The following is a 22228-nucleotide window of genomic DNA, read 5'->3' on the forward strand; positions in this document are numbered from 1 at the left end:
CTAAGGCATGGCTCAAGTCATAGAGGACATTTTTTAACATGTGCAAGGCCTTGGGTTCAGTCCCTAGTACTGCCTCTCCCCTTACCCCCAAAAATCAGGTAGGTTTTTTTTGACAGGTGTTCATAGTTGCCACTTCTCAAACAAAACAAAAATGTTGCAGGATAGTCATAGATAATTCTAAGGTAAACCTTAGAATTGGCACAGGCTATGGCAATGGGCACCCCAGGACAGGTTCTAGAGACTTCTTAGGCCCCCAGAGACCCATCCCATGCCAAGTTCACCACTGGTTTCTGGTTTTAGAATTCTTTATCTGAGGCATGGAAATCATAACAGGTCCACAGAACCCTTTGTGCCCTTCTGTTTTTCTGTGATTTGGGGGTGGTGGCTGGTAGATGAGTTTTGCTTAGTACCAGAGCAACTCAGTGGTACTTAGTTAAAACACGTTAGTGAACTAGTTTCTCCCCAAGAAAGAATTAAGCTAATATCAGAACTTATTTGCTTATATGAAGGATGTCCATATCCTTTGAGGGAACACAGAATGCAATGCTCTAATTCTATCAGTTTATGTCATGGACACTTACATTTCAATTTTCTCACTAAACATAAATGTTCCTTCACAATACTTTCATGGACGAGTAAGAATGTTCAAAATGAAAACTAAGTTAATGTTGGGAATCATTGTAGTAAATATTAAAGAGGTGAAAAATTCTTTCTCCTTTGTTCTTCTGTCTTAGTTCTTCATGGCCTTGACTTGGAGAGTGAACACTGTGTCTTTGAAAATGCTGGGGGGACAGTGACTCTGATACCCCTGAATGGGTCCCAGTGCTCTGTGAATGGTGTTCAGATCATGGAGGCCACACACCTAAATCAAGGTATCTGAGTTTGTTTTTCAGAGTTTTTGTATATATTGTTTGAGAAAACAAGTTGGCCAGATAGTACATCTTAGAGTTAATTACTGATTAGGTATAAAAAGTGTGAATAGTTTGCTTCATTATGCTACTCGTTTTCTGTTTTGCTGGAGGGATGCTTTGTAATATCTGTTGTCTTATTGAATTAAGTATGAACATATATGTGATTATCTTAAAAGTTATCACTATTATGGAAATAAGATATTAAAGGATTTTTTTAGAGTTAAAAATACCTCTCAAACACAATACTTTAATGCAGTGGTTTCTTTTAATACTTTTATTTCCATTGTTTATATTTGTTATATGAATAGTTATAACACATATAGGGGATATGGTGTCATGTCTTTTTTTTCCTTTCAAGTAATTTTGATATTATAGAAAAGGTTGCAAGAAAGGTAAAGAAGTTTGAATGTACATGATACCATGTTAATAAGATTTCCATCACTATAACGAATACCTGAGAAAAGTTTTATTTCAGCCCACAACTTTGGAGGTTCCAGGCCATGAAGAAGAGATTTCAGCAGGCTCTAACTCTTACAGGTTCTACCACTTCCTATTTGTGACACCCTGTGGACCAAGCCTTCAACACATGGGACTTTTGGGACATTCAAGATCCAAGCTATAGCAGTGTCCCATTATCCCTGAATACTTTGGTGTATGTTTCCTTCCTTCCTTCCTTCCTTCCTTCCTCCCTCCCTCCCTCCCTCCCTCCCTCCCTCCCTCCCTCCCTCCCTCCCTCCATCCCTACCTCCATTCCTACCTCCATCCATCCCTACCTCCATCCCTACCTCCATCCTTCCCTTCCTCCCTTTTTTTTCATTCATAGAAGTAACAGTAAAGTTTATTAGGAGAGGAACACACTTTGAACAAACTGAAAGTCAGTTGTCTCTAGAGTGAAAACAACTGGATGGTGGAGAGGGGGCGGGACAGAAAAGAAATAGACATTTCTTGTTCTCCATGTAGGAAATGGGCGCAAAGATTCTGTATTTTCTTTAAACAGTGACATTCTGCTATATGACTACAGTACAACCATCCAGATTAGTAAGTAACACTGATACTATTATCTAATTCTCAGACCACATTTAAAATTTTGCCATTTTTCTTGACAGTGTTCCTTATGGGTCCAGCATTCAGTCTAGCATTGAATATTGCATTTTGTTGCTATATTGCTCTAGCCACTTCCAGTCTGAAGCAGTTCCTTTGTCTTTCTTGGATTTTTTTATAACTTTGGAAGTTTTGAAAAGGGCAGGCTAGATATGTTGTAGAACGCACACATACATAAATGTAGGATTTATCTATATGCCCATGATTTGATTATGCATTTTTGATAGTAATATCATAAATGAAGCTGTGTTTTTTTCCTATCTTATTACATGATTTCATTTGTCTGTTGCTGGTGATGCTCACTTTGATTCCTTGATTAAGACAGAACAGGTCAGGTCTTTTCTCTGTGAAGAAGTGCCCCCTTGTTATTAAGAAGGCATTTTAATATCATGAATATTCTATCTTTTATCATACTTTCACTGGTTTTTAATCCATTATTTTATTTTGCTGAATTAATTATTATTTTGACAGTTGCCAAAGGTGGTTTCTTATTTTATTCTTTTGAATGTATTAGTTGGCTTTTTATGATAAGAAAATCTTTCTCCTCCTGCTATTTATTTATTCATTTATTTAAATCACTAAGGCCACATAGCTCACTACTTTATTTAGTAAGCTTTGGTCTGTTTTGTCATTTTTATTTTGATGTTCAAATTATCCTAGATTTGGCTAGTGGAGAGTTGCTTCAGGCTGCCTTCTCAGTCCTTTTGGCTTGTTCAGTTGTTTGGGAACATTTGCTTACTTTCTGACACAAGGTATTCTAGATTCATCTTATACTTTTACTGGAATCCACTAGATCTCCAAGGAACTCTGGTTTCTTTTAGAGTATGTACTCTTTAATCCAGGTATTACCTAGAAGGTAACATTTAATTTTGAGGTTATTCTATCCTTCTCACTCTTCATAAAAAAGGATTACTAGCTTATTTATTTAGTTTGAAGGAATTTGTTTATAGAGCTATGATTACATCTCTAGTTCTCCTAGGAATTGAGGCTTCTGAAAAATAGTATATCTCCCATAAAGTAATTTTATTAAATTTTTAAAATTTAAACATTTTCCTAAATGAAAAGTTTATTTAAAATATATGCCTATTCTGGTTAGTGATTCAGGTTAGGAATTAAAAGTTTTTATCTTCATATCGCATATATGACTTATGCTAAGAAAGTGATAACACTTACTGGCATTGAAGGTTAATTGTCGGACTTGTCTTTCCCTACAGGATGCTCTTAATTGTTTTATTACCATGGTGCCATGATTTTCAGATTGGATGAACCTGAGTTCCTCCCACACTCTGCAGTGTTGCCTAACTTCTTCTTCAGTATCATTGTTAATGAAACTGACATAGAAATGCTTTGTTTGAAGATGTTAAAATGTTGTGCACCAAGTATAAATGTCATTAACATGTCTAAGGGCAGTGAAATGCAAGATGACTCTGTGATTCAAGGCATTACATGAGAAAACAAGATGATACCTTTTTTTTTTTTCACTTATACTTTTTTTCTTTTACTTATAGATCCTCTGTAGAAATACATCTACAGTCTTTTAGGAATTAAGAATTAGAATTGTCTATCTAGCTTTCTTGGTGTTTGAGTATTATTAAAATGAGAACTAGAACATGTTTTTGTTATGATACATTGTTTGTGGCTATGAAAATATGTTGAAAAATGGAAAAAAAATGAAAAGGGCTGATACATGCCTACTTCACGGTCGTGTTTAACTGTTGGAGAGGAAAGATTGGGTTTGATCAGCCAGGTTTGAAATCTCTACACATGAATTCACAGCCATGTCTGTAAGACTTTCCTTTAAAAAAAAAAAAAAAAAGCTACATCAAAAAATGTATGGACTACATACAATTTAATAAATTTATTTATTAAAACCAAATAAATGAGGAATGGGTTTAAACACAGCAGCATTTTGATACTAAAAAATAATACCTTGGCTTTTACCCATGAAACAGTTTTTTAAGCTAGATTTTATGTGGCATTTCTGCACAGTTCTGATCTCTCTCTCTCAGATGATTTCTGCAAAGTCAGGTCTTCTGAAGTAACAGTTGGCAGCCAATCCTCTTAAAGATGGGTCTTGGAATAACTGTGAGGGTGCCATTTTGGTACAGAACACTACACCAAAAATTACAGCCAACTGTTCATTATCAGTCATGTGCTCAAATTCATGCTTTTCTGTCTGAAACTTAAATAATATGTACACACTGTTTCATCTCCTTAGCTTTCTAAGCCAGGCATGAGTTATACCTAAAGCCCTGAAGATCATGACATCCAGACCGTCTTGGTCTCCTGCATTTGTTGTCCTAACTGTAGCATCAGGTTTCCTGGATTGGTTATTGGCCTAGGTCTCCTCACCAACTATCTCTTGGTGCTCATTATGCACCTTAGTCATATCTGGGCCTCTGGTTGGATTCATGAAAGGTATAACAGAAAGAAACCTTTTTAAAATGGATCCAAGGACCACTTTCCTTTTTAGACTCTTGGTTCACCATGTATTACTAACAGTGTCTAGCATTTTCACTATGAGTTTCCTTTTTCTTGCTATTATTTGGTATTCAGATGTCTTTTTGATGGTAGATTGCTTTCATTTAGAGATGTGTTAAGCTGTCCATTAAAAAGCACAAGTAGTAATTTCAACTTCCTTATATAAATCACTTAAATGAGCAGATTGTCACCATTAGGGGTAAGTTTTTTTTATTATTGTTTTTAAACCTGTGTCAGGTTGTATAAACTATTTTCCCTGCATTAAGTTAATTAAGTTAAAGGATTTTGTTTTTTGGGTTTTGTTTTTTTTTTTTTTGCCAGTTTGCATCTCACTAAAATAAAGACCATTTACTAGTAGTGTGAGCATGAATTGGAATGATGGATATGTTATATATTTTGGATGGATATATTGTGTTACACAAAACCTGGCATTGATACTTTTCTTCTCATCTCTTTTGAGTGCATAGGATATGTAGCATTGCAGCTAGCCATACTTTCTTTTCTCTTGATGTTTTCCCAAAGCTCTGTTCACCACACTCCCATGATTCCATAACATAATTCCATAGAATGATTCCATGGAATAAAGAAAGTGAGAATTTGACCATGTTGTCTTCTCCATAGACCTGAAGCTCTTCTTGATAGTCTCAGACCCTAGGTTTTCCTTTTTTATTTTTTTCATATATAATATGAAATAGTACAAAAATCAGGGACATTGTAATTCAAGAAATATTTCAGCCTTGTCCTATAAGGGCTAGGAACTATTTTCTTATTTTCTTATTTTAATTATTATTTTTTTCTTTTTGCTAATGGGATGATAGTTGTGAGATATAATTAATTTTTCCATTCATATCAGTGGACTCCTTTGGTCTTGTTGCTGGCTTGTCAGATCTATTGAACATTCATTTCTCATTTTAGAAGTGCTACATAAACAGCATCTGGGAAATTCACACATAGTTGCATTTGAATGTGTTATGCTTAAGTGCCAAAATATATTTGCATCTATTCAAGTGCCCTGAAAGAGGGAATAGGTGATTGTCTGTGGAGTGGAGCTGAGGAATCTTTGATAAAATTTTTATCTGCTGGAGGGCTGCTGTGAGTTGTTCAATAACAAATTATGGAAGAGTTTTAGTGGAACTAGAAAAGGCGATCCATCTTCCAGCGCTTCAGCCAAGGTATCCGGATATTACAGTTGGGCCTGTACATCTTACAAAAAAGCCCACAGAAATCAGTGTCTGTTTCCCCAGCAGCTCACCTGCAATTGCCCTAAGTACTCATTGGATATCTTCCTCAAATTAGAGACCTGAAAATATCACACCAATCACTTATATATGGACTGATTTAGCAGATATTTTGAATGTCATAGGCCTAGCTATTCTTAACAGATTATATACAGAGCTAGTGGTTTACAAAGTTCTCATCAGCATTACCTGAGGGCTTGTTAGCAATGCAAATTTCCAAACCCCTCTTAGACCTGCTGAGTTAGAAAATCCAGGGATGAGGCTCACATGATCTGGTGTTTATGTCTGTACATGATTCTGATGCATGCTTGAGCACAAGAGCAAGTGACCAAAGCTAGTCATGCTGAAATCAGTCTCTCTTTGCGTAGACTGGCACCTGAGGCAGCTGTGTTTCTTTCCATCACATCTGCTTTGCATGGTCTCTCTGCTCCTTTTTAAACTACATTTTCAACTTCATATTCTGTAAGGTGGCTTTACAATGTGTTTTGGCATGAATTTCTTGGAGTTTACTTGTTTGAAGTTTGCTGAGCTTCTGAGCCCATAGGCTTTTGTCTTTCTCCAGAGTTGGGAAGTTTGTAACCACTATTTGTTTAACATGTCTGGTTTTTTGTTGTTTTTTTTTCCTTTTTCTGCTATGCTACATACTTTTTCCTGTCATTCTGGGACTCTATAATCATTTGAAAGTTAGATATTTTAGTATTAACCCACAGTTTTAAGGTTGTTTACTTATTTTTATTTTTTTGTAATACTTTTTCTGTTTGTTTTTTAGATTAGGTCATGTCAATTGATCTCTAAGTCCACTGACTTTTTCCCTGTCTTTTTCCAGGTTCACTGACTTTTTCCTCTATCACCTCTTTTCAGCTTTTAAACCCATCTAACAATGTTTATTGCTGCTACTGTTTTTCAATATCATTCTTTTTTTATATCTTTTATTTCTTTGTTGAACTTCTCATCTTTCCATTTGATTGAAAGTTGAAACATTTGTTGGAACATTTTTATGCATGTTTTCTCTGATATGCGGAATCTTAAAACATGAACGTAGTTTGAAGGGCTACTAGAGAATAGGAAGGGAAGCAGTGGGAGGGCAGGGGAAGGTAAGTGTGGGTAACAGGGTTAAATATAATCAAAGTACCTTGTATACATTTATGATACATCATGGTGAAATGCATTACTTTATATAGTTAATATACACTGATTAAAATAAAGTATCAAATATTCTAACATTTTTGTCATCTAAGCAGTAGCTTCTGTTGATTGCTTTTTGCAATGCTAGCTGAGATTTTCCTATTTCTTCCTTTGTTGATGATAATGGATTGTATCTTGAAAATTAGAATATTATGTTTAGAGACTCTGGATCTTATTTAAATCCTATGGGCAGTGTTGATACTTTACCTGGTTGGGTTTAGGGCATAAGTTATAATCAGCCTATGTGGGCTGTGGCTCCAGCTCCATTGCTAGTAGTTCAATATGCAAAACCTGTGTATTGCTATTTCAAAAGAGCAGTAGGTACACCACTAGACAGTCTGGGGCCTAAATATTGATCTGTCTTTTAGTTCTGCTCTCAGTATGAGTGTGCTGTTGAAGATCATCTCTGTGTGTACATTGGTAGTGAAGAGCCCAGGAGTTCATAAATGACACTATAAATATACTTTCCTGAACATTTTCCTCTTCACTATCTTCTACATACTTTCCAGTTCCTTTGTGTTCTTCCATCCTGTATGTTCTGGAAACCTGGAGTTCTACTTATTCCACTCTTTCTTCTGGTTTGTGTGCCAACACCCATGTATAGGGTCAGTGAATGAGAGAACAGAGATAGGATCTCCAAGATGGATCTGTAACATCTTGGAGATCACAACTTCTCTGATTGAAGGGAGATATTTCACTTCTCCTGGGTTCCCTGCTGTTGCCACTATTGCTACCATGAGACCTCTGTCCCAACCTGAACTAGAGGACTTCTTGCATTTATATTTGTACTGATCACCACTTGTGATTTTCCTCCTAGACCAAACCAGGATGCACTCAAGGAAAAAAAATGGTAAATTCACTTTTAGTTCAGTGGTGCCTCAAATACTGGTATTCTTCAGTCCATCTGCTACTGCTTTCTTTCTAGGCCTTCAAATAGTTGCTGTATGTGTTATATCTGGGCTGTACCTTGCTATATTCAGCAGGAGAGATGTGGTGTGAAGATTGCTTGTCTATCTTATGCAGAACCAAAACTCTTACCAATGGGTGGCTTTAGATTTCTGAGAAAGGGAAAATCAAACCCAAGTTAAATTCTGAAGTGAAAGAATGTACTTTTCATAATAACATATCTTGAAAAACTGACTTAGGTTGAATGCAACTAAAATTTACAGTGAGGAAACATCTAGAGACTGGAAAGATGCCAGGGGAGGATGGGAAGTAATGGTACACGAAGGATGGGGAAGACCAACAGGCAGGCTCATGGGGCTCTGAAGTCCCAGACTGGTTGCATGAGTTTTCCAAGTAAGGTAGAAGGGAGTCGGTGCTTGCCTTTCAGTAAAAGAGAATGTGTTGAAGGTGAAGAGCAGTGCAGCATTTGCTTAACTCACAGGGAGGCTTGTCATGAGCAGGACTGAAGGTTTGAAGGTAAGTGACTGTCAGAGTTTAGGATTAGGAAGTAATAGAGGCATTGTTAATGAACTACTTAGGAACACAGGCTACTGAAAGATTGTAGTGTGTGGGAGCTAGAAATGAATAGTTGAGGTTGTTACTAACAGTAAATAAATAGTGTTGGTAGCAAAGAATAGAGGCTACTGGAATTAATGGAAAGTCACTAATAGCAAGACCAGGTATTGCAATGCATCCCATTCAGACCATTCTTTAATTGCTCTTTACTTATTTCATATATGTTCCACATTTTCCTTGAAAAGGATAGATCTGTTCCATATATGATACACTACTTGTTTGTCCCATGAGGTATTTAAAAACAAAAATCAGTCTCTACAAATAATTGTACACATCTAGAAATTTCTTTAAGGCTGGATTAAAGTGTCTTGAAATTTTACAAAGCTCTATACTCAGCTCATGTACAGTTCATCAAACAATTCCTGATGGATTATTTGGCTGGAAACACCAGTAGCAAAGATTGAAAATCAATTTTCTTCTTCACTCTAGTCCCAGTTTTCTCTTTACTAAGAATAAACAAGGGTTGAAGTTGTTTTACCTAATGCAGGAAATTGTAAATTCATATTTACAAGGTAAATATCGGAAAGGAAGGTGACAAGCCCCATGTGGCATTTTGGTTAGGTGTCATATGCATTTATACCATTCACAAATAATAACTGATGCTTTCATGGCATGCTTTGATGCCTGTTACAGTATCAAATTGTTGAAAGATGCCTGTCATTCATGCCTAGGCCAAGTACACCACACCCTGCTTCCTGTTTGAATTCATTCAGTATTTACATGTTTCTTACCCACTGCAAACACCACGCAGTCTTCCCTATCTAGACCATGCAGTCTTCTCTATCTACTTGTCAAAGTAATTTTTGAGATAGAGAAACATTACTGGTATCTTGAATAATAAAGTCAATGTTACAGGAGTCTAAACCTATAGAGCATATTACTTAATCTGTTCTTATGTGTTGGCATATGTTATTAGAAATATGACTGTATCAGGACACAAAATGGTGACTCATTATGATTTATTTCAATATAAATATTTTAAGACTTTTAAATTAGTATACACTTTGTTGTTGTTGTTCTGCCTGAATCAGGTAGTGAACTAAGAACTTTAGCTGGGCATGGTGGTACATGTCTATAATCTCAGCACTCAGGAGGTTGGGGGAGGAGAATTATGAGTTCAAAGCCAGTCTGGGCTACAGTCTCTAAAAAAGAAAAGAGTGTTCTCCCTTCCTTGTTCACGTTGACCTCTCATTCAGTGACATTTCAGAGAATTTTGTTTCTCTGCAGAGTCTGGCTTCTTTGTCACATCTAAAATGAAAATAAGTATGCTCACTGAGCATACTTAAGCACTGCATTATGGCCTGCCTGGTATGAGGGGGCACCTTCCAAGGTAATTACAGAATGAGGAGCCCTCAAGCAGAATTACAAAGAGCCACCAGTTTTTATTACCACAGTGGCCTCTGGGCTCATGTTACATTGAACCATGCACTTGGGGGAATACAATTGTTTCATGTTTGTATCAATTATAACCCAGAATGATATCTTTCATATACCATCACCTCCAAAATAATTCATATGGCAACATTTAGTGGAAAATATGAGTTAATTTATTTGTACAGAAGCAGTATTAGAAGAATCTCGTATAAAATTGAGGAGGGTAATTTACTTATGATACTTTTGTCCCCACACTCCTTAAATCTCACTAGAAATATATACATGCTCATTATTCAACTTATTTGAAATATTAAAATAAGAAAATCTCATGTGAAACCAGCATCCAATTATTCTTATTCATAGACATTTAAATGAAGCTTTTTTCCTTTCTTTTTTTTTTTTAAACAAATGGCTTTGTTGCTCCCTTTATAATTGCAATGTTATTTCCCCTTCATTCCCTTTTAAGACCATCTGGAATTTGTCTCTCTTCAGGTATTTAACAAGCTCTGAGGTAATCTCAGAGAACCCATCAGATATTTTGAGGAGGTTTAGACATGCTCTCAAAATTATAATTTAAGTGTATCACAAAAAGTTCATCTGCTGTGATTAATCACATTAACCTCAAATCAGGGGGTAGTCATGTTTACGAAGAATTAAAGATCTTGAAGGAAACTTAGAATGATCCAGTTTGATGAGTACATGAGGAAACTGAATTCTGGAGAGGCTAAGCTGTAAGTCATCCATGGCCACACCAAGATTTCCAGGCAGGACACATGCTCAGGTCTCATGCAAAAATTTTACTCCATCAGCCATTCCCTTTCATTTGTTCTTGTGTTCATTCATTCTTTCATTCATTCATCCATTTCCATTTTTTTTCCCTTCAGCTTGCTTATTGCTTTTTAAGGACACTCATGACTTTCCTTTTAACAAAACAAAATATCCCATGGGACCCATATCCCCCTGATTGCTGCCAACTTTGTCTTTCTGTGTATGTGCAGACTTCACCAGAAGAGCCATCCTCAGTCAGTAGACCTGCATTTCCTTACTCTCACTCACTCCCTAGCCCCTCCATTCTGGCTTCTGGCCACCATCCACAAAGCCTTCACAGACCCCACACCCCACAGTGCCTTCTAGTCTTTTCATGTTAGTACATCTTGCAGAAATGTTTCTTTCACAACATTGGCCACTCCTTCTTTGGCTCCTGGGGGTTCCTTTCTCTGTCTTTTGATGACACCTCCTTTATTTCCTTTGCAAATTCAGCCTCTTCTTGGCAGTTGAAAGCCAGCATTCCTCAATGTACCCGGACTTTGGTCTCCTTCCCTTCTACCTTCCTCTTCTTTCCTCGGTGACATTCCCACATCTCATGGTTTTATTTATGGGCGAGGACACTCACATACATAGAGAGATAGTGTATACAGACAGTATTATATATACATATGCTTCTAATGTCTCTGCATGTGTATGTACACATGTTCATATAACCACACACATACATACACAGACAGTAGGGAATAGGTGGGTAGATAACTAGGTATTCAGGCCTTTCTTCTACAGCAGCAAACACTTATCATTTGCTAAAAGCATCTCAAGTTCATTGTGCCTAACTCACCCATAATTTCTCTCCCACCCCACTCTGCATTCTTTCCCAGTGCTCTCAGTTTGTGATGATGGCTTCCCAGACATCTAGCTACACAGTCCAAACCCAAGAGCTGTTTGCCTCCTCCTCCCTTTTCCTCTATGTATCTAGCATATCATGGAATCTGGCTGCTTTTATTTCCTAAATAGCTTCCAGATTCTTTGCTTTCCTCTGTTGCTGCCCCTTCCCCTACCCTGAGAAACCAAGGACTTTGACCTGGTCCAGTGCGGTAGACTCTTAGCTCTTCTGTCCAAATGTACTCCTGCCCTCTTTGTTCATTCTTCAGTCAGCTGTAAGAATGATCTTTCTGAAACACAAATCAATCCTGTGCTCATGCAGTATCTTCCTAAGGCAACTAGGTAAGACTCAAGATGCTTTGTTATATACTGCAAGATATTAGCTGTTCCACTCCCTCTCTTCTCATCATGTCTCATCTGCAGTAATGTCCCTCAGCCACATGTCTGTTCTGATCACCCATCATCATCACTTTTTCTGCCACAAAACCTTTAAACAAGCCACTCTCCTCAACTAATCCTCAGAGCTTGTCTTAAGTAACACTTCCTTCAGGGAATTCTTCCTAACCTCCCCTATAATCAGCCCCTCCTCTTTTGCCTTTGCCACCCTGACCATGGTTTCTTTCTTTCAGTTGCTGCTTTGTGTTCGTCCATGTGATTATCTAATTATTTGATTACTTATCTCTCCTATTTTGCTCCACAAGGGCAAGGCATATGTCTGACCTGTTCAGCTTTGTATCTCCAGTGTTTATCGCAATGTCTACTATGTAATAAGTTTTCATTAAGTATTACTGAACAAATGAATGAACTGCAACATCATGTAAAAATGAAGCAAATTTTTTAATTCTTTCTTTGTTGGGTAAAAATGTCCAATAGAGGAAAGGAAACCATCCTTAATGAAGCCTCTTTTATGTGCCAGACAGTTGACATATTACTTAGAGGGAAATAATGAATTCTTGTGGGTAGTTTGGCCTTCTTTTTATAACTTCTTAAAGGGCTTTTATATGTATTTCATACAAATAACATGGGTGGCTATATTATTTTCAATGACTTAATGTGATTTGAAATATGTCTCTGAAATACTATTCTATATTTCCATTAACATATTTTAGCAATTTTCAACTTGCATGGCTGGGCATTTGATTAACAGGAAAAAAAAAAAGAATTGGACTAGATGTAATTAACACCTGCAATGTGGTTGCCTTATTAATCCCTAATGTAACTTTAAGAACATTAAACACAGATATATTGGCTGCTTAACTTTTGACTATGCAGCACATAGCTCTGAGTCTTAGTAATAAAATGCATGGGAAACACCTTTCTTAATTATAATAATGGTGCCCTTCCATAATTAGAAAATATACAAATGTGATTTTATATGAGGAATAAGCAGATCAAAGAGTGGATAATACCCACTGCTGCCCTTCTAGGTCTCCTAAAACAGTCTTCTCCTTTTCATATTGACTCCATTTCTGCCAAATAATGACAACCACTAAAACCAACCCGTCTGTTATTCCCTGTGTTTTTGCCGAAGCATTTTTTTAAAACTCTGAGACATCAAGACAATATATTGGCTAAGCATGGGGATATCCTGGCTGAAGCTCCAAAATAGGTATCTGGGGTATGATGACCTGAGGTTCTAGGTGCATATGCCACCTAAACAAGAGACTGCTATCTGTGTCCAACCAGCATCATGTGCCTTGTCCAAAGGGGGTTGCCAATTAGCAGCCCAGGGACTTATGTCAAATGGCAGCAAAGATCTACTGATACTATATCTTTTAGTTTTTTAAGGAATTCTAGAAAGAAACCCAGAATTTTATGTGCAATCCCTAGGTTTTTAACTATTGGCAACTAATATTTTTGTGTGTGTGCATTATAAATTGGACACACAGAGCATATCTGTGGTCTGGGTTTTATTGCTGTCTACCTATTGTTGAGTTCTGGTCAGAACTTTTTGTTCCAGCTCTCCAAGTTCAAACAGCCTGTTTCCATTTCATCTATTCAATGTCAGTTCTTGCTCTTGTTTCAAACATCCTGTGGTTTGGATGGACTTGAAATCTGTCCCGTGTCCCAGACATAACAGGTTATCCTCTTGTCTAAGGCTCAGACTTTCCCTGTGATCCCTCACAGGGGCATACCTCCTCTTATTCTCTGGTTGTCCAGTGAGGCCCAGACTTGGTCCTCAGCACAGAGGTCTGTTCCCAGCAACTCCAGCTTTTACTTTTCACTTAGGTTCTAGATAGCTATACATCCATTGCCTTCATGGTTGACTTAAATATATGTGTTTTGTCTTCAAAAATCAGTCTTTTTCTAGGCAAAGACTGAACACAAATGTCTGTTCTGGGGTGTTACAGACATTCAGTTATGGATGGCACTGTTACAGGGAACAAATCTCTTCTGCAGCATTGGTTTTCTTAAGTGCTCACTGCCCTCCATGGCTTCTTTGCTAGCTTTGGACAGGACAGTCTTTAGAAATGATTTGTTTGAGCTGGGTGTGATTATTCATGCTTGTAATCCTAGCATTCAGGAAGCTGAGGCAGGAGGATCATGAGTTTAAGGACAGCCTGAACTACATAGCTAGTGTGAAGCCAGCCTGGCCCCCAAAAATCCAATGGCTAGGCCCTGGGTTCCATCTCCTACAATGCGCTAAAAAAGGGAGGAAGGAAGAGGGAAATAATTGTATTTTGCTTGTTTGTTTATTTACTTCAAGCTAAAATCCTCCCCTCCCATGATTATCATCCTTGGTATTGGCCTTGAATTATTTTGTCCACTGGACATTTGGTTTCTGAAAAAGGACTTTGGTCAATCAAAAGGGTGTTTGTTGACTGACTAATACGGCCATCTAACTTTTAACAGTGTTTTGACAAGAAGCAGTGTATTTCCTTGAAAATAGACATGTACAGAATTTCTTTACTGTCAAATTCTGAGGGAGATTTTAATCATAGTTACCTGTACTCTGCCAATTTCACCATGTTTTCTTTTGAAGGTCCTTTTCGAGATTTCTACTTTTATTAGTATTAATAAACATCTTCTAAACTTTTGACCATATGCCTTGTTTGATGTTATGTCTCTTTAGAGAACTGGTTTTTTTTTCCTTCCAAACAATTAAAAGTCTGATTATCTGTATATATATTAAGTTTTAAATCTCATAATAGGTTGTAATGCTTAGATTTATCCCTTCTGCCTAGGTTGTTATGAGTATTGTGACACCAGCTGTAAAAATAAAAGTATTCACAGATTTAAAATTAGCTTATGTAAGCAAACTTTTGAGACTAAAGCTTTTCCTTATTTTGTAATACACTGGAAATTACATTTCAACTGTAGAACTTGATGCTATGCTGTTATCAACTGACCAAAGTGCTTACTATAAATTCATTACTGTTCTTGTGTGTTCTCAGGTGCTGTGATACTCTTAGGAAGAACCAATATGTTTCGCTTTAATCATCCAAAGGAGGCTGCCAAGCTCAGGGAGAAGAGGAAGGTGAGTGAAGGTCATCTCTAGGGGTGCTTCTGGTCTTCTGGTCTGACCTGGAGGCTGGATTTACTCTCTGGCTCCAAAAGGAACCCAAGGGTTTGACTTTCTGGAGTTCAGAACCACCTGAGAGGAAGTTCTGTAATCCAGATTGGTTCCAGTCAGTATGCTTCCTGGAAGATGACTGACTGATGAAATAGGAGAGCAAGAAAGTGGAGTCCAAAGCTGACAGAGAGAAATTGCTCCTTCTAGACTCTTCTCTTTACCCCCCATCCTAAAGGAATTGAGCATTATTTGGCATTAAGTGGAGAGTGACTTCCACTTATCAACATCTGTCTTGGGAATTAACCCAGTATTGGAATAGTGTTCATCCCAAGTCAGCCACAGTAAATTGCATTTTTCACTGGGGTGTGAAGCAGAGTAAGGCTGAGTTTAGGACGATTAGAAGAGATTTGGGTTTGGTTCGATGGGGACATCCAGAGGGTTCTTTAAATGTTCAATAGTGGAGGTGGACTGAGGACCAGAGAAGGAAGGGAGGAACTGAGAGGGAAAGAAATCTTTTCTAGGGATGTCATGGTTGGTCCTTAGACTGAAGAATGCAATAAAGACTACAGCTATCATTTCTATGAGGCAGGAGCTGTGTTTACCTTTGCACGATTCTGCAAAATCAGATCAAAATTTGATCTGCACAGCAGTTGTTACCACCCCTATGCGACCATGTGACAGATAATCGAGATGAGAAACTAGACTAAGAGTTCCCATTATAGATGCTGAAATCAGCAAGTAGAGAGCCCAGTCTGCAGCTGAGACCTGCAGGCCCCAGGCAAGGGCCTTAGTGACACAGCTGTTCATCTCAGCCTCATTCTGTAAGGGCTGCCTGAGGTTGCTAGGACCTGAGATGGGAAATAAGGTCTAGCTACCAACCCCAGCCTTCTCTAGGGCTGCTTGTCCATCTGGTGATGGTTTTTGCCTGTTCCACGCAGGGCCTCCCAGAAGGTCGTTTTTGATCTGCTGTTTCAGAGAAACATACCGATAGCTTTCCACAGAAGCAAAATTGATTAAGCTCTTACTGTTTTACTCTCACATCACTTTTCTGTCTTCACCCTCATTTAGTAAATGTGAATGAGTGCTGCTGATAACAGGAAACTGCTGCTTGCTGAGAACAATGGATAGCAAAGATATGGGACCTTGTTCTCCCATTCTGACTTTAATGCAGAAGGTCATCTGGGTTCTGGAATTCCTGGCAAATTTCCCCAGTGCCAGAATGCCAGGGCCCTGTGTGCTTCACAGTCAGGGATTGGGTTCGAGATGTTGTCAGGCCTGATTGTTGCTGATCTGCTGTCCTTAGATAAGCCAATTAGGCTTGCTGACAGGAGCAGGGCATCTCATTGTCTCTCATAAGCTGAAAATAGACCAGACGCTGGCTTTCTCTTAACCACTAAGGTAACCCCTCTGCCCTGTGTCTGCTCTTAGAGTGGCCTTCTGTCCTCCTTCAGCTTGTCCATGACTGACCTCTCGAAGTCCTGTGAGAACCTGTCTGCAGTCATGTTGTATAACCCTGGGTGAGTGAACAACAGCGTGTGTTTCCTGTGACTGTCACTGTTGTGGTATTTATTGTGCCAGCTCCATTGTAGCCACTAGATGAAAATAAAACTTCTGCATCAATGCCTCCTTCACATATCAGCCTTAGTCATTTTCTATGTTCCTTTCTAGCACTTGCTGTATATGTACATAATTTTACTTAGTTATAATCACAATATAAATGGGATTATGTTTTCTCATTTTTTGCTTAACAACATAATAAGCATTAGGAAGGGTTGTTACAAGCTTCATTATCATTTTCATAACTGTCTAATATTTTAAGTTGGCACTTTGATTACTCAGCAAATCATTCCTTTGGCTTACACACTTTTATCTCATTTTATGAATTATCTATAATAACAGAGACAACCTTGATTCTTAGGACATCCAATAATCTAGGAAATTATGATCACTACTTCCAAACATTGGGGGACCACTGAGGATACAATGAGAGTGTTGTGAATGTGTTTAGCAGCTGAGCAACCTTGAGTGGTCAGCTAACTGTGAAGTCCTTAGTGGCTTCTTCAGTGAAATGACAGTGATGATGAAAATTGGAATTGAATGAAGAGACTTCGGGGTTCTTTCAAGGTTTGTGAAGTTTCATAATTATATCTTTCTTATCAATATAAAACAATATAGCTAAGTAAGTGAAAATACTATCTTCTAGAACTGTCATTATTTAGTCATCACTATATTCCAGGCACTGTGCTAAAGCACCTCGCATCCACTTTCTTTTAATTTTCACAGCAATCATTTTCCTGTTTTACATTTGAGGGAATTTGGGTACATTTACTCTCCCCAGATGCTTCCATATCACTACCATGTTCCATGGGCATGGCCCCTGACACAACACTTCTCGAAGACTCTGAGCCATGTGCTCAAAGGTATTTGTTCCTTCAGTTCATGTCAATCCTCTGGTTTGTGGAAAGGAGATACTTGCAAGGAATTACTTCTTCAGGGAGCTTTGAGCACATTTCTGCATTTCTTATTTTAAAACCAAACTTTGCTTGAACTAAAGAAAGAAAAATCCAGTTTTGCAATACCAGGTCTGCGGACTCCTGGCAGTACAAGCAGTTTACTCCCTCATGTGCCTTTTTCAGGCTTTCTAACCTGTCCCATGGTTAACAGGAAAGTTGTTCTCATTAAATAATTCTATATTGAAATAAGCCATATGTGAGAACTGTCTTGGAGTCACTGAATGATCAGTACTTCAGAAGGCATATTTTGTTGTATTGTTTTAGTTCTTAATTCTTTTCAGTAGTTTTAGCAACTGCCTTTTGTGTTGGTTAAGATCAAATCATTTGTGTGCTTATGTTGTTTAAGTTTAATGTAATATGCCCATCTTTGAGGTTACTGTCAACTTAAATTGTGTGATTCTGAATATGAATAGGACCTGCTTGGATTTGTCTCCCAGTCCAGGATCCAGTTAATCCTGAATCCAAGTACCACATTCCTTATCCTCAACATAGTGGAGCCTTTTAATTCAAAACCATTTGGAAATGTTTTAAGGCCTTTGAAAACCCAAAAAATGTAATTCTTATTCAACCTTTCCTCTGAGACACAAGGCCAATAAACATAAGCTCCTCTTTGTTTTGTATTTATACATGGGACTGATTTCCTTTTCTCTTTACAAACATAGTAGAATACATAAGTTCTCTTAAAATTGATGGCAGTTTTTGTTGTTTGATTTTGATTTCAAACAGTTTTTCTCAGTGTTTATAAAATCCATGTCAGAGTGGACCAATTTACATTCTCAGAAATTTTTAATGACTTTCCATGGTCTAAGAAATAAGGATTCAACCCCATTGCACTCAGTACATCCTTCCCGTTGCTCTGGGTCACTTCAGATGTAGTGGTTATTGCTCAGACCTGTTCTGTCTGTGCCCTTGGGCTGTTTCTTTGTTAGTTCCAGAGTCTGGGATGTGTTTTTGCCTTGCTGTCTACTATCCCTCCAAGGTTCCATATAAGTGGTCTTCCTATGAAAGCTGTCCCTTTTCACCACATGTTGCTGCATTTGTAGCACCCTTACTTTATTCTTCTTTGTAATGTACATTCATCCATCACAAATCTTTTCTGAGTGTCTCCTGTGAACCAGGCATGATTCTAGAGCAGGGCATAGTTTCCGGCTGGCAAGGTCAGTTTCATGCTAGTTGGAGGAGGAAAACAATCAACAGGTAATTGAAAAATAAGTTCAGAAAGTAAAAATGAAATGAGATAGAATGGCATGGGGCAGTGTTTGGGAAAGCTTCCTAAGGAGGGGCATTTGAACCGAAACTGGAGTAGACTGCATATGACACTCGTAAAGTAAAATGGGGGAAAATTGAGAGTATTCTAGGCAGAGGAGAAGGCAAGAACAATGGCTTCAAAATGAGAAGTGGAAAGAGAGCTGGAATAGATGGGATTTAGAAATAAAAAGAATGATATAAGTGAGGTTAGGGGTCAGATGAGGGCCAGCTAATGAGGGGATTTAGTGGGCATTGGAAGTAGTTTGTTTTCTAAAAGAACTCTCAAACCCTTAGAAGACTTTGATCAGTAGAATAACCTGAAGGTGAACTTAGTATAGAAATTAGCATATATGAGCCATACATGGTTGTGTGTGCCTATAATCCCAGAGATCAGAGAATTGTAGGTTGAGGCTGGCGTAGGCAAAAGCATGAGACTCTATCTGAAAAATAAACTGAAAAAGTAAAAAGATACTGGGTGTATGGCTCAAGTGGTAGAGCACTTGTCTAGCAAATGCAAGGCCCTGAGTTCAAACTCCAATACCATGTTGGATGGAGAATGTAGCATAGAAGCAGGGCAGAAGACCATTTAGAAAGCCATTTCCTTAAGCCAAGTGAAAGATAATGGTGGCTTGGGTCTGGGTTTTTGCTATAAAGTAAGGTAGGATCAAGGAATGAAGGATGATTCCTAGGTTTCAGATTTAAATACCCAGAGCAGATGTAGCAGACAGGAGGATGGGTTCTAGCTGGCACTTGGGTAAGAATTCTGCTTATTTGAGTATCTTCCCTGTTAGATGGGAAGCCTTCTGAAGTCAGTGACCTTGTCTTACTCATTTCTGTATTTTAAAGTGCTAATCACTTTAAAATATAGCCTAGTTAATAAAAATTTATCAAACAGATTAATAATCATGTTTTAATAAGACACATGGTCTGGGAATTTGTTAAAATTTATTTATCTGGGCATGGGTATTCCAAATATTGGAATAAGACATATTATGGAGATGAATGCAGTTTTGTAGTATAGGTTAAGTCTGAGGTGACAATGGCAATTATTTGAATACTCTCAAGGTCATGTTGAGGATCCTTAAAACAAAAGGTGGAAGGAGGGCCTCATGATGAAATGGAGAATTAGGCAAAAGTAGAAAATCCAAGTGAGAAGCAGTTTGTTTTAGACTGAATTGCAGTTGGTAGAAGAGATGATTTTGGAAGGATCTGATCCTAAGATGATGTATCCTGTTCACCTGGCTTCTGTTAACAGACACATTTCTTCTCTGCTATCCATGCAATACTTATTGATACAATTCAAATAAAAATTGTTTAAAACTTCATCATACTTTCTTTCTCCCTGGCTTCCAGCCCCCTTCAACTCGTCACCTGCTGTAGAGAATGGTTACCCATGAATTAAAATATAATTGGAGGGCACATACCTCACTGGGAAATTGTCAGCTCCAGCAACTGGGCAGAATGAAGCAGAATTAAAGCTATGGCTGTCCTGTTTTTACTTTTTTTTTTCTTTTTTGATGTTGCAGGTATAAATACTCTTAGCCTACATTAAGGACCATGCAATAGACTGAAAGAACATTGAAAGAAATATGTTTAATACATGGGCCCACACTAAATAGTTGCTTAAATCCAGATAATATGCTGCTTGGACACAGGAGCGTGATTGTTTCACAAGATGGAGACATAGGGCCGAGATGCTTCAGCAGATGAGCGTGTATTTATTGAGGGTCTGTTGTGTGCCGACAGTCTGTTAAGTGTCAGCTGTGGAGCTCTTTGTAGAGAGACTGGAAAAGTGGACACAGGCATGCAAATGTATTTAGAATGAAAATCCTATGAGTCAGGGCAGAGAACAGTGGTTTAGTAACCTGTTATCTGGAAGTCGGTGGAAAGGAGTGATGCAAGTTGAAGTGCATAGGAAGGGATTCTGTTCCTGGTGCCAGAACTCCTTAGCGGACCATGCCCTCATGCATTGGGTAACTTAGAAAACCATCTGGCTTGCAAGAGGAATCTTTTGACATGGAGATCACCTCAAGCTAAAACCATGGAATCTGTGGTAAATCTAATTCGCAGGAACCCATTTGTCCTCAAAGCTTACTAAGGCCAGATATTTTTCCTATCATGACATCTTCTCCAGTTCGGCTCATCTTTTTTTTTTTTTAACTTAGCATATATTTATTGTACAAAGGGGTTTCATTGTGATATTTCCATACATGCTTGTAATGTACTTTGATCATAATTATCCATTACTCTTTCTTACCTCCCCTTGAAACAATTTTAATTACTTTCATTATCTGTTTTCATGTATGCATACAATCTACTTTGATTTTGTTCAAAATTATTATTTTTTTCAGTACTGGAGATTAAAGCCAGGGTCTTGGCCTTGCTAGGCATATGCTGTACCACTTGAGCTATGCCCCTATCTAGTTTGGCTCATTGTCACTGGCATAGCAACACACAGCCAATGATAAATTGCTCAAATCCTTGTCAAGAGGACAACATGGTGGGGCTAACAGGGTTGTAAGGAAGCTTAAGTAAAAGCCACTCAGAAGCCTATGGTCTGGAGCTTTCTCCTCCATGGTTCCAAGTCCTGTCATTTGTCTACCCCTTTGCTGGGGTTTGAATGACTAAGACAGACTGAGTCTCAGTCATATTGAAATATGATTTAGTAAACAGGGGAGACACTTGTAAGTCTGTCAGAAATAAGGATATCAGTAGCATCATCCTTGCGCATGCCAAATTTGGATTACTCTGAGGTCTTTGGATTAGGGAAGACTGTACAGTTCAGCCTGCTCTGCTGTGCACTGCATCTCATTGTGAGTCATCTCATAGGCCACCCCATCTTCATTGTTCTATGATTGGTCTCCAAGTTGCAGCTTCTTAATACACCAGTAACCAAAACCTGGTGGTAAGTGTAGAGTTTGGAGTCCCTTACCCCTCCCATATTTACCTTATCATCTTCCTTGTCAGGACTTTCAGGAATTCAAAGTTTTAACATTCAGGAATTCAAAGAATTGATGGTTTAACTCTTGATCCCACTATAGCTCTTTGTGATGACACTTTCTTCTTCCCATCACCTGGTCTGGCCTTTCATTCCCTATAGGTTGACTTTGGAATCCCAGCATGATTATCCATTACTTTGTTCTTCAATATGATCTTCTACCACTTTCCACCTTGAATTTAATCCTTTTGGTTAAGTGGATAAAGCATCTTTTGCATCTCTCCCCAAACTTCTGTATCTATAAAGCTATCTATAAAACCCTTCTGCCTTCTTCCTTTGGCTAGTTGTAACCTTCTAAGCTGAGTACAGGAATGTGTCTTCAGGAAGCACCTGTAGTTTGAGCTTAAAGCTTTCTCTGTCCTTGGGCAGATATTCTGTGCATACCTTTAACATAGTTTTTTCCAAATTCATTGAATTCATGCATGCACATTTAATTGATGTGGGCTTTTTGAAGGCAGGGGTTACATACACCTTACTCATCTTTGAATCTT

General features: G+C 38.1%; 1 protein-coding gene across 13 annotated transcripts in view; it reads left to right on the plus strand.

Moving 5' to 3' along the window:
* The window catches only part of Kif16b (kinesin family member 16B), a 304402-nt gene that overhangs the window by 154979 nt on the left and 127195 nt on the right, over positions 1-22228 (plus strand). For 12 of the 13 annotated variants that reach the window (XM_074074285.1, XM_074074287.1, XM_074074288.1 and 9 more), the window contains 3 exons: positions 735-872; positions 14860-14942; positions 16407-16495. In XM_074074285.1, the coding sequence (XP_073930386.1) occupies positions 735-872; positions 14860-14942; positions 16407-16495 (310 nt within the window). Of the gene's footprint in view, positions 1-734; positions 873-14859; positions 14943-16406; positions 16496-22228 lie in introns of those variants that run through there. The other variant, XM_074074292.1, reaches the window with a different exon arrangement.

The sequence above is a fragment of the Castor canadensis genome, chromosome 5, assembly GCF_047511655.1.
Source record: "Castor canadensis chromosome 5, mCasCan1.hap1v2, whole genome shotgun sequence".
Classification (NCBI taxonomy): Eukaryota; Metazoa; Chordata; class Mammalia; order Rodentia; family Castoridae; genus Castor; species Castor canadensis.